Source organism: Ptychodera flava, chromosome 14 (genome assembly GCF_041260155.1).
Source record: "Ptychodera flava strain L36383 chromosome 14, AS_Pfla_20210202, whole genome shotgun sequence".
Classification (NCBI taxonomy): domain Eukaryota; kingdom Metazoa; phylum Hemichordata; class Enteropneusta; family Ptychoderidae; genus Ptychodera; species Ptychodera flava.
In genome coordinates, this window is record NC_091941.1 from 25,162,564 (window position 1) to 25,177,664 (window position 15,101).

Here is a 15,101-nt window from a genome sequence, read left to right on the forward strand (position 1 = left end):
GAAAGTATTGATCGTCAAAACACAACATAGTGAATCTTCATCACTTCCTATGATATTGCGACATCAGGTTGTCTGCCCCACGTGTGATACTTCTGCGTGTTTTCCTCGACATTATTGCACAGTAAGTGATGTTAAAGTTACCCACAAATCTTCATTTTAACTTTGATTTAATTTTTTTTGGTTTCTTTATGTTGAGAAAAATTATGTTTCAAGTAAGATGTGCCTGGGTTTTTTCTCAAAATGAAACAAATTTATTTTGTCCTGTTTTCAATCGTTTCTTTTCTCTTTCTTTCAGATATTTCTTAATATAACATGAATTATTTTTGTAAAAATCCATTTTTAAATCAATATTTAACATAAAACAAAACATATCAATAATTTTTACTTATTTCCATAGGCGTCAGCTCTGGGCCACCCACCTATCGTAAAAATGGAACTGGCCCCAATGTTTGTGACCATGGGCTGCACGGATCGGCCGTCCAGTCGTCCGTTGTGGGTAGCGATGGCCTTGTTCTGCGAATGCGTGCGATTATTCCGACTCGAGTCGGGCTGGACTATAGCTGCGCCTCGGTTTTGCACGTACAACTTGCTCTGCTTCCTGTTTTCCTTGCTCTTCCTCCCGATACAGACACGAAACATCTTCTGCAAGCTGCGCCTGTACTGAATACGGCACAGAGGGGAGAAAGGCCAAATTAGTGCATCAGCGAATCACTACTGTACATGTATACAGCTATGGAATGTACATCTAACGTTCATCATTTTTAAGGGTGTAGCCCCCGGGTCTAGCCCTTCCACTTCACTCAGTGTTCTTACGAAATTCAAATGGTACTGTTCGCCTCACATCGTGTTTTCGAGGACAAGAATTCCACCATCTGATAGATTCAAGAAGGGATGTGGGTCGTTCACCGGAGATGGGGGAGGTAGGGGAGGGGGTTGTCGTTCAATATAGAAACACAAGACTTGCTTTCTAAAGCCTCTTTGCGCTCGTATCACAGTTTCTGTCTCTGTTTCTGCGTTAATGCTGTCTGATCCGTGCCGAAATTACTACTTCCTTTTTTACTATTTTGAATGCGTTTACAATTCAAATTTTTTTGAATGCGTTTACAATTCAATTGTTTATTCTGAATTCATTTACAGCTCAACATTCTATTCTGAATTCAATATTACAACTCCTGAACTCTTGCGACGACGTGTTAGACAAAATTGGGAACCTCTGGTAACTCAAAATACAATTTGGGGCAGCAATCTCCACTGAAGAACAGTAATATTCTGATATAATTCTTCTTGACCTAGCTTTAGGTGTAAACTACATACCTTTTCGCTTTGGAAGAAGTAGATAATTGGATTACACACGGCACTGGACTTGGCGAAAATCCCTGATAGAATCTCCATCAGCATCGATACTCTGAACGGGCTGCCGAATAGCGCCACCAACGCCGTCACTGCGTATGGTGTCCAGCAAACCACGAACGCGATCACCATGAAAGCCGACGTCCGCGCCAGTTTGCGCTCCCGTGTTCGTGCGACCCTCGAGCACCACGTAAGCTCCTGGTCAGATACCTTTGAATGAATGAGTAAATACATGAATATATCAATGAAAACATAAATAACAAGTCATCATTGATGATACAGTCCCCACTTGTTAATAGATACTTTGATTGTAAGTCCTCAAAGAGGATAGAGTCCTGTTCATTAATTGGGTCTAAGATTAAGAATGAGTTCCGTGGTGGTGAAAAATAAAACCAATGTGGGCTGCCACCCTAATTACAAAAGGTCATTAAAAAGTCCATTAGTAATTAATCGACAGGATGTTGCCAAATATTTTTGCATTCTGTTAAAACACTGACTGATTATCACGTGTACCACATTTCATAAACGATACCGCCAAGTGTCAAAAAATGGTATTACAACACTGTGAGATCAACATCTGTACAATGTTTCATGAAATTGGATGAAGTGTTTCTGGACATATCACTCTAATTAGGATAGTTCATTACATTTGCAAATTAAATTTATTAAATATGCAAATCAGCATTTAATTGATATGATACTACTACATATCAATGCACGCCATTACATCACCAAACGATCAACATCTGTCCCACGTTTCATCAAATTTGATGCAACATTTCTAGACATATCACACTAATTACAAAAATCCCTCAAATATGCAAATTAGCAATAAATTGACATGATAAACCTTAATGTCTTCATACAGTATTACAGTACTGAGTGATCAACATCTGCACCATGTTTCATCAAATTTCATGCAGTGGTTCTTGAGATAGCCAACTAATTAGGAAAGTTCATTAAATATGAAAATTGGAACTTAATTCGCATGACACTGCTAAGTTTCTGTGTAAACTTGTGTGAGACTATGTGCTAACAGTCTGTACCAAGTTTAATCAAATTTGCTGCAGTATTGCTACACATATCAGCCTAATTACAAAAATTCATCAAACATGCAAATTAGCAATTAATTGGTGCAATGCCGTCATATCTCATTGTGTGCTATCAGAGCTCTTTGACGAACATCTTTACAAAGTTTCATGAAATTTAGTGCAGCCGCTCTAGAAACAGAGCTCGTTTTATAAAAAAATCATTGTCACTGACATAGTCCCCGCCTTTTTCAATAAAATGGCCGTCACACGGCCATATTGGATTGGATCACAAACAGATTGACTTGCATATGTATGACATAAGGAGTAATCCTTGTACCAAGTCTGAATGAAATCGGATGCACGCACGCAAGGACATGACCAAACCTATAAGTCATCCCGGACGGTGTCCGTGGAGACTAAAAAAGGATGCATAAACCATGGTGATGACGATTACATCATGTAAATAAATATTTTACTACCATACGATGGGCCACCGGCCTTATCGTATACAAAATAAAAATATATAAATCCTCTTGGAAGGCAGCTGTATAAGAAATCTTGAAATCAGTGCTCGACTTTCAAATGGCTGTATAATATTATTTACATCGATGTGGATATATTTACACGTGTTTCATTGCATAAAAATATATTTGAACAAGTTATGCAACAAAGAAGCATTATCAGATTGCAATAACATTACAAACTTATCAATGGATGGACATTGATAAATGTTGTGAGGTGTGTTTTCCCTGTGTTCTATGTAGAAGGGACATACTAGACAAATTTGAAATTCATCCTCAACATTTTTTTGCGTCACAAAGATAACAAAGTCTCTCTGAGCATTCATTATGTAAACGTCTATCACTTTCTATGCGTAATGAATGTGCTGAAATTGTAAAGTGACGAAGGCAGTTTCAAAATTTATCATCCAGAACATCCAGATACTGCTCTCTACCAAAGTGACATTTGAACCAGCCGAAGTATCGAGTTTGCGAAATGTAGAAAGACTTAGCTTGCCATTCTTCAATGTACCATTCCCACTGGAAAGAGTAACTGTGTGATCTCCTAGTTAGCCAAACAATTTTTATCAAGTTCAGCTTGTGTAAAAGGTTGAAAGTCATAACCGTGTCGTGCAATCCGTTGCTGAGACATCGAAAGTAATCTTAGCCAATACGTAACTACTGACACGATTGGAACTAATTAGGGATAATTGGATGGTGAAGTAATGTCGATTTAATCTACAAATGTTATCTCATCTGCTTTTCTGTTATATTACACATTTGTTTTTATTAGTATGTTGCGATATTGCAACATTCAGCTATACGGCACCTAACACTTTTGAGAAATTTGCAAAATATGAAAATCCAATTATCCCAAATTAGTTCCAATCGTTTTTTTAACTCTGGTCATTCTGATTCTGAGAATGGAGGAACAACCGAGTTCACCTTTAACAGCTAAGGTGGGGGCATTTATGGTAAAAAATTAAAAATAATTCAGCAAAATCTGTTGTGGACAATTTCGATTTGTTCCCCTGCATGCAGCCCCAACATTTCACTACCATACACCTCACTGGTAAAACTTTGCTAAAGAGTGAAATCTACAGAGAGACTTTTTGAAGTTTTGTCAACCTGAATTGCTAACTGCCTCTGAGTCCATGAACCTGATCTAGAGAGCAGGACACCAAGGTGGCTGTAAGCAGGGATAACTTCAGTTTTTTTCAATTTTCCCCTTGTTTAAGACGACCTGATTTCCTAAAAACAATAATCTTACTCTTCACTCTATTAATTTTCAATCTCAATTTGTTGGCATAGTGGAATAAATTGTAAATCTCTGTAAACCAATAGTAGTACTGAACGCGTAACGGTGTCAAATCATCAGTAAATAGAAGAAAGAATAATTTCATTCATGGCAGCAATATGCACCCCAGCAAAATCATGATAAGGCTTCACCTACTTCATTAATGAACAATGTAAACAGGAGAGGAAACAAGACACAACCATATTCTTCTCCCAACTAACACACCCACAGAAATCAGTGATACCAGTAGGAGAACGAATGTATGCTGCTACATTAATATACATAGAGCGTAAATACAGAGAATAATTTGCCTTTGAATCAAGTCTTGAACAGTTTATAGAACAACAAAATAATGGTTTACACGATCAAAGGCCTATAATTATATTACTATCAATATTATTATTATTTCGATGATGATTCCAACGTTATTATTATCATCATTGTTATCGTTCTTAGTATTTTATTAATGTTTTTATTATTATAATTTTTATTGTAATATAAAATAATAATAATAATAATAACAAGGCAGTATTGCTGAAGGCAATGAGTACTTGGGCCGTGATAGAGTAATTTTGAGGACAATATATACTACTATTCAAATATGGTCTTGAATTTCCTCCTGTCAATTAGGCATTTGATTAACTGGTTATTAAACGAAGCAATGGCATGACAACGGCAAAATATGTCTAGCAACTTTTGTGGAGTTTGAGGCAGGGGTTCTTTATTTATAGTGAAAATTGCTTAAACTCCTTAAATATTCAAATTACAGCAAATTTCTTTTGTTCTCGATGGTAGATGTCTAATATTTAGATGGGCATATTTAGATTTCTACCCTATAGTTATCCCTATATACCAAAAATCGGACATCCAGCTCTATTGGCTTGCTCAGAATTAGATATGCGCATAATTAATGAGGTACAATATGTGGTGTCATAAGGTGTCCCATCATACCAAATATGAAGGGTGTAGCACTTGTGGTTACTGAGTTGTGGACAAATATATCTATTTGAGGTCAAAGGTCATTGAGGTCACGTGACATTTTGTCAAAATAATTGTATTGCTAAGTTATTCCTATATACCAAAAATCAGACCTCTAGCTCTATTGGCTCGCTCGCTTGAAAACAATCTCATAAACCTGGCCATATGGGCAACTGTGTATGGGCAGCTGGATGCTTGACTTCCCGGAGAAGGCGACGCTGTCACGTTCAAGCTCAGGATTATTTGTCGATCAAATTTCAGTAAATTTACCTTACCTAGATGAAATTTTGTCTATAGGCTGAAATTCGCCGAATTTGACGAAATTGCATCGATTTTTCAGGTTCATATCCGACATTTTTGAGTTTTGAGTGCAGACAGAAATAAGTTTTGAGGCAACATGGCTGCGACCCCATGTTGACCCCGGTATCTGCTAAAGTGCGGGTTAGTGCGGGCTACGGGCTGCGGGTTTTTAGAATTATGGCTAGATTTCTAATATATGTAATATGGCATTTAGTATATAAGAAATAAAACCTTTAGAATGTGTCTATTATAAATAATGATGATCAGGTCTATCGTACAGTATCCCTTTTCCTGCGAAGTCCATATTTCACCACCAGGTCAAGATGGTTAAAATTAATGAAACACTACTATATGGTGTATTTTAACGTAATACTGTATATTTGAAGGCTGTTGAAAACATCAATGCTGTAAACTTGATTTTTTGGACTAAAGATGCTATAACAGACAAACCAAATGGGTGAAAAAACGTTATGTTTCTGAAAAAAATCAAAATCTGCTAAACTAAAAGCGGCGATTCCGAGGACCAATTTATTTATTCCGAGCTGCCTGGCCATTACAAATAATTAGGGATCTGAATCACTTTTCTTTCTTGCCATGGATGTGAGTGAGAAATATACGTAATACCAGACTGACAAAAAAAAAATCGCGCCTCGGAAATGTCGCCACTTATCGCGGAATGAAAATTGTACATTTCTAGTATCAGGCAATAGGAAGTAAATTCTTTGTAATGCATCCATTCACAATTCGGTTCCAGGGCAACTCATACAGAAAATTAAACAATGCCTAGTTAAATGCAATGCATAAGGAAAGATTTGACTTAAAAAAGCGTAGAAGTGATGTGTATTGTAAATGCCGTGTATTTTTCATGAAATCTTTAAAAAGAAAAAGACGTACAACAAAGGACTTAGTTTACTTTGCCGTTTCGGTTCAAGCGAGGTCGCGACCTCAGAGAACGACATTCTGCTAACATTTTACGCGAGAATTTCAGTGGGAAAAACACGCCGGTGCGTTGCCTTATTTTCAGGAATCGATCTAATAGGAATATTTTTGGATGAGTTTTGTGTTCTGCAGCTCTCAATAATTTATCTCCTAATATCATGAACGTATGACTTGCACCTGCAGTATGATAGTCGCTCCATGCCGGTATGCCCCCTTCAAGCATTTGATCCAGCGTGACTTTGAAAAGTTTCCTAGGACTATAATCGTGTTCACCACAATAAAATTATTTGAAACGGCGTTGAAAACGATTTCGAAAATTGTGCTTTTATCGGCGGTTGAACTAATCTGAAGTGTGAGAAGGGCGAAAATGATATCAAAAAACACACATTTTTTCATGCCCGCAACCCGCAACCCGCAAAATAGCGCATCCGGTTGACCCTAGCCCTGCGTACGATGCTATGTGCTACAGCTAACACACAGCATCGTACGCAGGGCTAGCGAGAGAGTTGCCGACATCGACGGTTATTTACGAGAAGTGAATAAAAGACTGTCATTTTTGGAAGCGATCGAGTAGCTGAGGTAGGCTGGGATACGACTTGGCCCAAGAACGCTGAATTTCGGCAGTAATTTGGCTTTTTACGTGAAGTCCCAAAATGGATTTGAAGTCACCGACCCTACGTCCCGGGGGGTCACTGTCCATTACTTGCCTATATGTAACGTGCCGCCCAATGGGGTGGGTATTTCAGCAACTTGGTCTAAAATGGGGGTATCAATTCCACTGTAACCAAGGTCTAAAAATGGGGTTGATTTTTGAGTGCCACACAAGAACAAATTTCAACCGTCTGTTCCCGTCTCGCTAGCAGGGTTCTGAGCTGCACTTTATAAGCATCAATATCTTTTTCTGTGGCAGGGAACCATTAAAGAGACCCCCTGGCTTACGCGAAAGTAAATATCGACTTGGTTGTAAAACACCGTCACTGATTGGTCAGAACTCCATATATGGAAGATTTTTGCCCAATAGAAAATACCAAAACAAAGTGGCTCCTAGTATTGATCATGACAGACAGGTCAACCATGGCTACATGAAGTAGTGTTGCTTTACAGATGAGCAGCGAGGTTTGTTGTGAATTGCAATTTCCAAAAAACACACCAGTCAGACTGTAACTGCAGATAGTTGATAATTTGTAGAAGCTGGACCAAAATTCGGTGAGGGTGAAAGACAAAATTTTCTTTAATCAAATTTTTTTGGTATTTCCTTTTGGAAATCATGGCTTGGCCAGCAACAACATAGCTCTAAACGCGGTACAGTGGTAGGCTTTGCCGGGGCAAATACTTGCTTTTTCCGTTTTAAAAATTTTGACGCTTTGACTTTTGACCTGGGTCAAAGATCATAAAGGTCTAAAATGGGGTCCTAAAATAACGGGATTTTTAGGTCTAAAATGGGCCCTGGGTTTTATACCTGCGGCCGCACACCCCTACCCACTTCTCTGAACAGGTACCCCCCCCCCCGGGCCCTACGTATGGGTCTTTGCAGGGCTGTGGTGAGCGGGGCGATTAGCTGTAGCGGAACACACAGCATCGTACGCAGGGCTAGTTGACCCCAAGTGAAAATGTGTTCGCGATCAAATCTTCCTATATTTTTTTCAGAATTTTCGACAAAATCATTGCTTCTTAAATCTTTTGTAAAATATAAAATACTAAAATAAAATGCGATGTGCCATGTCTCCAGATTTCTATAACATCGTTCGTTGACCGTTCGACGGAATACTCATTTCGCAAACTTGTGACGCAGTTGAAATTCAATACTGACCGCCAAATAATCTTAATGAGACGAGATCATTCTAGACATCCTCCAAATTATCCAACCATTCGCGTTAGAGTTCAGCTCACTTAGAGTATCATAACATTCTTCGGCCTTCGTTTAGATCGACCCTAATCTCTCCCATTTAGGAAACAAATACACAAGCTACCTCGACAAAACTTCGTGCACCATCCAGGACCAAACGCACTACAAATCTGTCTTGACGTCATCATCTCCTTACATGGTAATCGGCATACCGTATTTTTTAGCAAAGGAGACACAGAATACGTCGGAGTATTCAGTTTCAAAACGTATTACATTGTGTGATGTTGTCAAAAAAAGGTAATGTTACTGCAGTGGTATAAATTACAAAACACAAAAGTTCAAATCAGTTTATTTTGGACTGGCTTTACCCAACATTTCATATTGTTTCTTATGCCAGATTTGACCACGTACTTACTGGCGACCCCTTTACATGCAATTTTGTGTCAAATGGTGTGTTCTCCTGGAAAAACAAACGTACGATTTCTATATGAAGGAGGCGAAATTTGCCCTCAAAACTCGAAACCACCCCTTATGGGGTGTACCTAGCTATTTTGAACGAGCTTCTCGAATCTGCAGCTCTATTTCGAAATGATGGTCTGGTTTTCTCAGCTCAAGGATAAGTGTTCTCCATCGCTGTGGGCATTACTATTCTCAACTGGGGGTACAGTTTCCAGTCGTAATGTTTTTCATTGTGTCCGGGATATAAAACCTTTCCTTTTCAAACTTTCAGTTTGATTAACACTAGTCCACATCTTGTCAGTGATTAAACATGTTTCAAGTTTAAATGTTAAATTCTGGTCTCGAGCCCTCTGTTCGACCAAACTGAAATTACCCCTCCCACTTTGGCTCGTCCAGTGGGTGTAGCAAGGGTCGTGCCATCGCTTAGGAAACGGAGGGTGCATTAATTGTTGCATTTCGATGCACATTTTGATTATATTCAGAAGATTTTGTGGCAAAAACTCAGATAGAGAAGCATTATATTCACATCTCACTTATTCATGACTGGCTGAGAGCAGCACTTTCATTAAGTTAAGCATCATTACGCCATTTATTATGCCAAGAAAGATGAAGCCAAGACATTTTGCCCTCCCTGGTCTCAGCCAGAAATGGTTATACCTTACAGAGTTTTTTCCCACGGAATGAAAACAAATGTACTTGGGCTGAGGCCCAAGTACAATAATAATAATAATAATAATAATAATAATAATAATAACTATTATATTATTGTTGTTATCAGTCTTGTTGTTGTAGATGTTGTTGTTGTTGTTGTTGTTGTTGTTGTTGTTGTTGTTGTTGTTGTAAAAAATAATGTGTTGTTATCATCGTCTTACTGTGCTTGAAAGTACAGTTGACCCCCATTCGTTTTCTATGAAGAAAAGGAGACTCACCTTCCTGTAAGACTTGACCACTTTCAGATAGGAATACAGCATACACATCAGGGGAAAGAAAAAACAAAAGACAAACAACGTAAGGATATATGCAGAGTTTCCGCGGCTGCTCAGACCCCAGTCCACTGAACAAGAGATGCCACCTTCCACCGCGAAGCTTCCCCATCCGTAGAGGGGTGGCGACGTCAGCACCAGTGAATATGACCAGACGACGAACAAGGAAATGCCGGCTCGCCTGTATCGATTGACGGTAATCACAGAAAGCGGGTCTTTCACCGCAGAGTACCTTTCAAAGGAAATTGCAGTCAGCGTCATGATTGACACGATGCCTGTACAAAAAGAAAATAAGAGAACAACTGTTTACTCTCTCGCAGTTGTACTGTACGACACCTCGGCGGGGGCATCGAACGACACTATCGAGGGCGAAATCCGGAGAGCATGTGCCGATTTCTCTTTCAATGTTCGTAAGCGATGACTTTTATCGTCCATTTGCAAATTAAAAGTTACGAACATATATCACCACAGGCGGCCAAAAAATTATTACTGAGTTTTTCTCACAGTTTTCTCTATCATTTTCTCTCCTTTTCTTCATGCTCTGACTGATCGGAGTAAATAAAACCAGATATGAACTGAATATGCTCACGTGTTTTACAACAGGTTCATTAATAGTAGTGCACTTCACAGAACAATGAGATATATGTTATCACTATATGTAGCAGGTTTTTTTAAAACTTCGCACAGTACTCTCAGAGTTTAATCACTAATTACAAAACTTTATTTAATATGCTAATGAGCTGTCAATTAACTTGACACTGCTCAATGCTTTATGGGACAATTAGATATCCATCAGATCAACATTTGTAGCACATTTTATTTAATTCAAATGCTGTAATTTTAGAGTAATGTCACTTATTACAAAGTTCATTGAATATGCAAATAAACCCTAAATTAACTTGACACTGTTCAATGATTCATAGCAGTATTAAATATTTATCAAATCAACATCTGTAGCACGTTTCACAAAATTTTAGTGCCGAAATTTCAGCAGATTTCATCACATTTGGTGCAGTTATTTTGGAGTTATATCACTAATTACTAAACTTCATAAAATATGCAAATGACCTATTTGGTAACTTGACACTGCCAAATGCTTGTCAGTACAATTAGATATTTATCAAAACAATATCTGTACCCAATTTCACTGACTTGGGTGCCGTAATTTCAGATTTATATACCTAATTACAAAGTTCATTAAATATGTAAATGAACCCTTAATTAATTTAACACTACTAAATGCTTTACACTACAGTTAGATATCAGTCGGATCAGTATCTGCAGCAGATTTCATCACATTTGGTGAAGTTATATCGGAGTTATATGACTAATTACAAACCTTCATAAAATATGCAAATGAGCTATTTATTAACTTGACACTGCCTAATGCTTCTAAGTATAATTAGACAGATATCAGATCAATATTTGTTGCAAGTATCGTCAAGTTTGGTGCAGGAATTTCAGAGTTATCTCACTAATAACAAAAGTTCATTAAATATGCAAATGAGAAGATAATTGACATGACACTCACAATATCATGATAATGTTCTGAGATTGTCATCTGTGAAAAGTTTCATGAAATTTTGTGCAGTATTTCTTGATATATGTCTTCACTGTCATTACCGTCTCCATAGGGAAACCATTGTACGGAAAAAAAAACGATATTGCATAACTTCATTAACATGCAAACTACCAAAATCTAATCAGTTCTTGCAAGTAGCATATGGTACCTGTGTACCAAATCTGACTTGAATCCGTTCAGGCGTTTTTGAGATATCGTGTAAACAGACAGACAGACACACACACAACACACACACACACACACACACACACACACACACACACACACACACACACACACACACACACACACACACATGGACAGACAGACAGACATCGCTATGACATTAGCCCACGTGTTTACACACGTGAGCTAAAAGCAGAAAGATCTTATACAAAATATTTGTGTTATCATAGTTATGTATTGTTTCTCAGAAGCGATTCCACTGAGATCGATTTGAAAGTTATGAAACTGTCAAGAGCGTTAAATTTCAATTTGCAAATTACATAGGCAAACTGCAGTCGATGAAACCCAACTTTAATAGATATTTCAACACGTGATTATATGGTCCGTTTCCTTCGGAATCTGGCGTCCGCGAAGGACATTCGTTGAAATCAAAGAGAACTGAAAAGGCAAGACGTAACTTTAAGATGTAGTATGTGCCTCGAGGACAGACAACTTGACTCCATTTTTTTACAATCCTCTTCGGATCTAAGCTTACCACTTGTGGAGGTTCATTTTCAAGCTCTTTGAGTATGAAGACTTTCCACCATCTTACTTTTGTGAAATTTAAAACTAATTTTTTTCCCATGGAGTTAAAACGAGGATGGCAGGCATTTTGATTTTTATGGAAGACCGGTCACGACATGCGACATGCGAGTTTTTAAAACTGCGATCTGCGCTTAGGGTTAGGGGTTAGGGTTAGGGTTAGGGTAGGGGTTAGTGTTAGAGTTTAGATTTTCTCTGGTAAAAAGCCTTACTTCGCTCTCAACCCTGGAGGTTAGGCCAAGGGAGGGAAAAATTGTAACGGCTTAACTTAGGGTTAGTTAGCGTTAGGGGTTAGGGTTAGGGTTAGGGTAGGGTGAGGGTTAGGGTTAGGTCGCAGATCACAATTAAAGACGCAGGTCGTATGTTGCAGGTCGTGACCGGTCTTCCATATATGTCGGAGTCCTCACGTGGCCGCTATTTCTCCCAGGGTGTATCCATTGTAGAAGTATGCAGAAATAAGCTCGTCTCTACCTCTGTAATCCATCGTTAGGAGGAGAACGAAATGACATGTATGCAAACGCCATATTAGTTTTGCAACTCGCAGTTTAAGAACTCGCATGTCGCAGTTTAAGAACTCCCAGGTCGCAGTTTAAAAAAACTCGCATATCGCATGTCGTGACCGGTCTTCCATAGATTTTCCATATCGGTAATGTTAATTAATTTATTTCGCTAGTTTCAATATTTGCGGGTATCCTCTGTTCACATTCCCTCCACCAACTGTTATACCACTGTCCCTCCGTGTGTGGCTATGCCTTTGCTGGTTCGTTCGTTGATGACTTTGTCAAAGTTAATCCGGTCATAATCTGGTGACAGCGTCCACAGATTAGTAGCTTACACTTGCTTGCTTTGGCGCATTTGGCAATCACACGCATGATAAAACAGCGTAAGATTATCACAGGACAAGTACATGACACTGTTACTATGTTCAGACAGGGAAAAATTGAAACGCTTCTGCAACACTATTTGTGATTTGTAAACACAGGGGATTAATAGATTGAGTCCGCTTGCGTCCACATACACAAAATTAAGCCATTGTTTTGATGTTTAAGACGTCTTAATGCGCCCTCTCGAGTTCAAAAGGTGTGTATGGCCAAGCATTGTTTGTAACAAGATGGCTGAAATGGACGACGTCGTACTGGCTGTAAAGAATGTGAAAGAGGCTCCCCACCTAACTATCCAAAATATTTTTGTGTCGAGTTTGTGTTTTATTCGTTTCTAAATGTGTTCCTACATTCTTATCCGAATGTTTGTTTCGCCTCACCATAAGCTTTCTCCACACAAACAAAACATTACTGTACACACTAATCCAAACTTCCCTACAAATATCCGAGGTGAAACAAACATTTTTATAACACAAACAATCGGATAAGAATGTAGGAACACATTTTTGAAACGCATCAAACACAAATTTAATGACTCAATAGAATATTTTAGTTCCCAATTAATAAATTATAGACAATCTCAATTCTCGGTTTAGGCCTATGGCATTTTTTGTCCACCGATAAAAGTCTTTTCATCTTCAATATTCCATTCTAATTTCACCTACGGTATATAATATCCTAACCTCCTGTGACTTTCCTTCTAAACGTTGATTTGCCTTGTGCACCAAAAGAGATGCTGTATTTTATGCCAAACGATGAAAAAATATGTGAAGAAATAACCATGTGTCAGTCAGTACGGCAGGCGAAACCCGGACGGCCATACCGATTGGGGACAGAGCAGAGTAGATCAAAACGCAAACGGGGTGTTATTATAGGAAAGGCGGTGACTTATTTTAAAGCTGAATAAAATGTTGTCTCTGGTTGTGTAAGTCTGTTGATAGAAATATAAAAAAATATATTTTGTTCCCAGTTGATTAATCATTTGGGGATGGCAGTCTCGATCTCCCCTTTATGGTTCGATATTTACTGACTCGTTCCCTCTCATTATTGTCAATCGACGAAAGTATTTTCGTCTTCCATATTCTTTGACCGATGTTACATCCTGACCTATACTGTCATTAGTTTTGACCAACGTACAAAGACGTTGCCCATGCGTCCGGTTGATGATATATTTTGCAAAACGGTGAAGAAATGGGGGCCCGGGAGACATCGATGTCAGTCTTTCCGGACTGTTTACATGTAGCTTAGGGGATATCAAAGGAGATGAATCAGTTAGTTGAATAAAACATAACTTTTCGGACTTATTTTATGTCAATTTTGTCAATGTCGGACTTTTGATTCGATTGAGAAACCAGAATCACCTACAGAGATGTCTGTATTAAACACGGACGCACAATTGGGAATAGTTTGTTGTGCTACTGTCAGTCTCAGTCGTGGTGTCTCTCCCATAAAATTTCGAAGCTATAGGTCTACACTTGTCGTTTCGATTCACAGGTAGCGGTACACCGATGACCAGATATTGTACCGTTCTTAAAACTAGTCTAAGCAATTTTACGACACTGCACTATTTGCCATCGTGTCTCCCCGTGTACGTCCTTGAACCTATATATGCACGTGACCATTGTCTTACTGCGCCCATTAGAGTGTAAACCCGGCCCTGCTCGTTCCCAGCAGAATACTTTTTAAAGTTCTGTACATCAGTGTACACTGTGTGTATAAGCCCTAAACCTAGTTTAATTCAATTAGGCCAAAGTAAGTAAATTCTTTGTTTTGCGTCCACTCAAAATCCTAAAAGGTACGCGGGTAAGCGGTTAAAAAACACACACAGAAAATTTAACACAAAATCAGTTTGCCTTTATAGTACAACTTTTCTCAAACAATTTGAATACTCCTGTCATAGTGTGACACACTGTATGATCGCTGAATGCATTTTCATAACAAATGGATCAAAATAAAGTCATTCTTCAAAGTTTTCTTTTGTCTTAATAGTTTTAGATGTCTTTCTTGTGCATTCAAAGGGTCCACATGCACAGCACCTTGACAGCCTCATCAAATTACTTAAATCTGGACAATTTGAGGAATGGGTACACTATAACGGTATACAGTAGCAGTCTTTTGTCCTCAAGTTCTTGCACGTTTCTTTCAAGTTTAATTTTCTTGGGTAATGTTTATGCTCTGATGGAATGTCATAGTTTTGCTGAAAGGTGT

At 38.5% G+C, this 15,101-nt stretch overlaps 1 protein-coding gene across 1 annotated transcript; it reads right to left on the minus strand.

Annotated features, from left to right (window-relative positions):
* Nucleotides 1-234: 234 nt before the first annotated feature.
* Nucleotides 235-9,952, minus strand: LOC139149885 (pinopsin-like). The gene is made up of 3 exons (XM_070721896.1): nucleotides 9,630-9,952; nucleotides 1,315-1,560; nucleotides 235-660 (listed from the first exon to the last, which is right to left on the minus strand). The coding sequence occupies exons 1-3, from the start codon at nucleotides 9,942-9,944 to the stop codon at nucleotides 382-384; spliced, it is 840 nt and encodes a 279-aa protein (XP_070577997.1). The 5' UTR covers nucleotides 9,945-9,952; the 3' UTR covers nucleotides 235-381.
* Nucleotides 9,953-15,101: the final 5,149 nt, after the last annotated feature.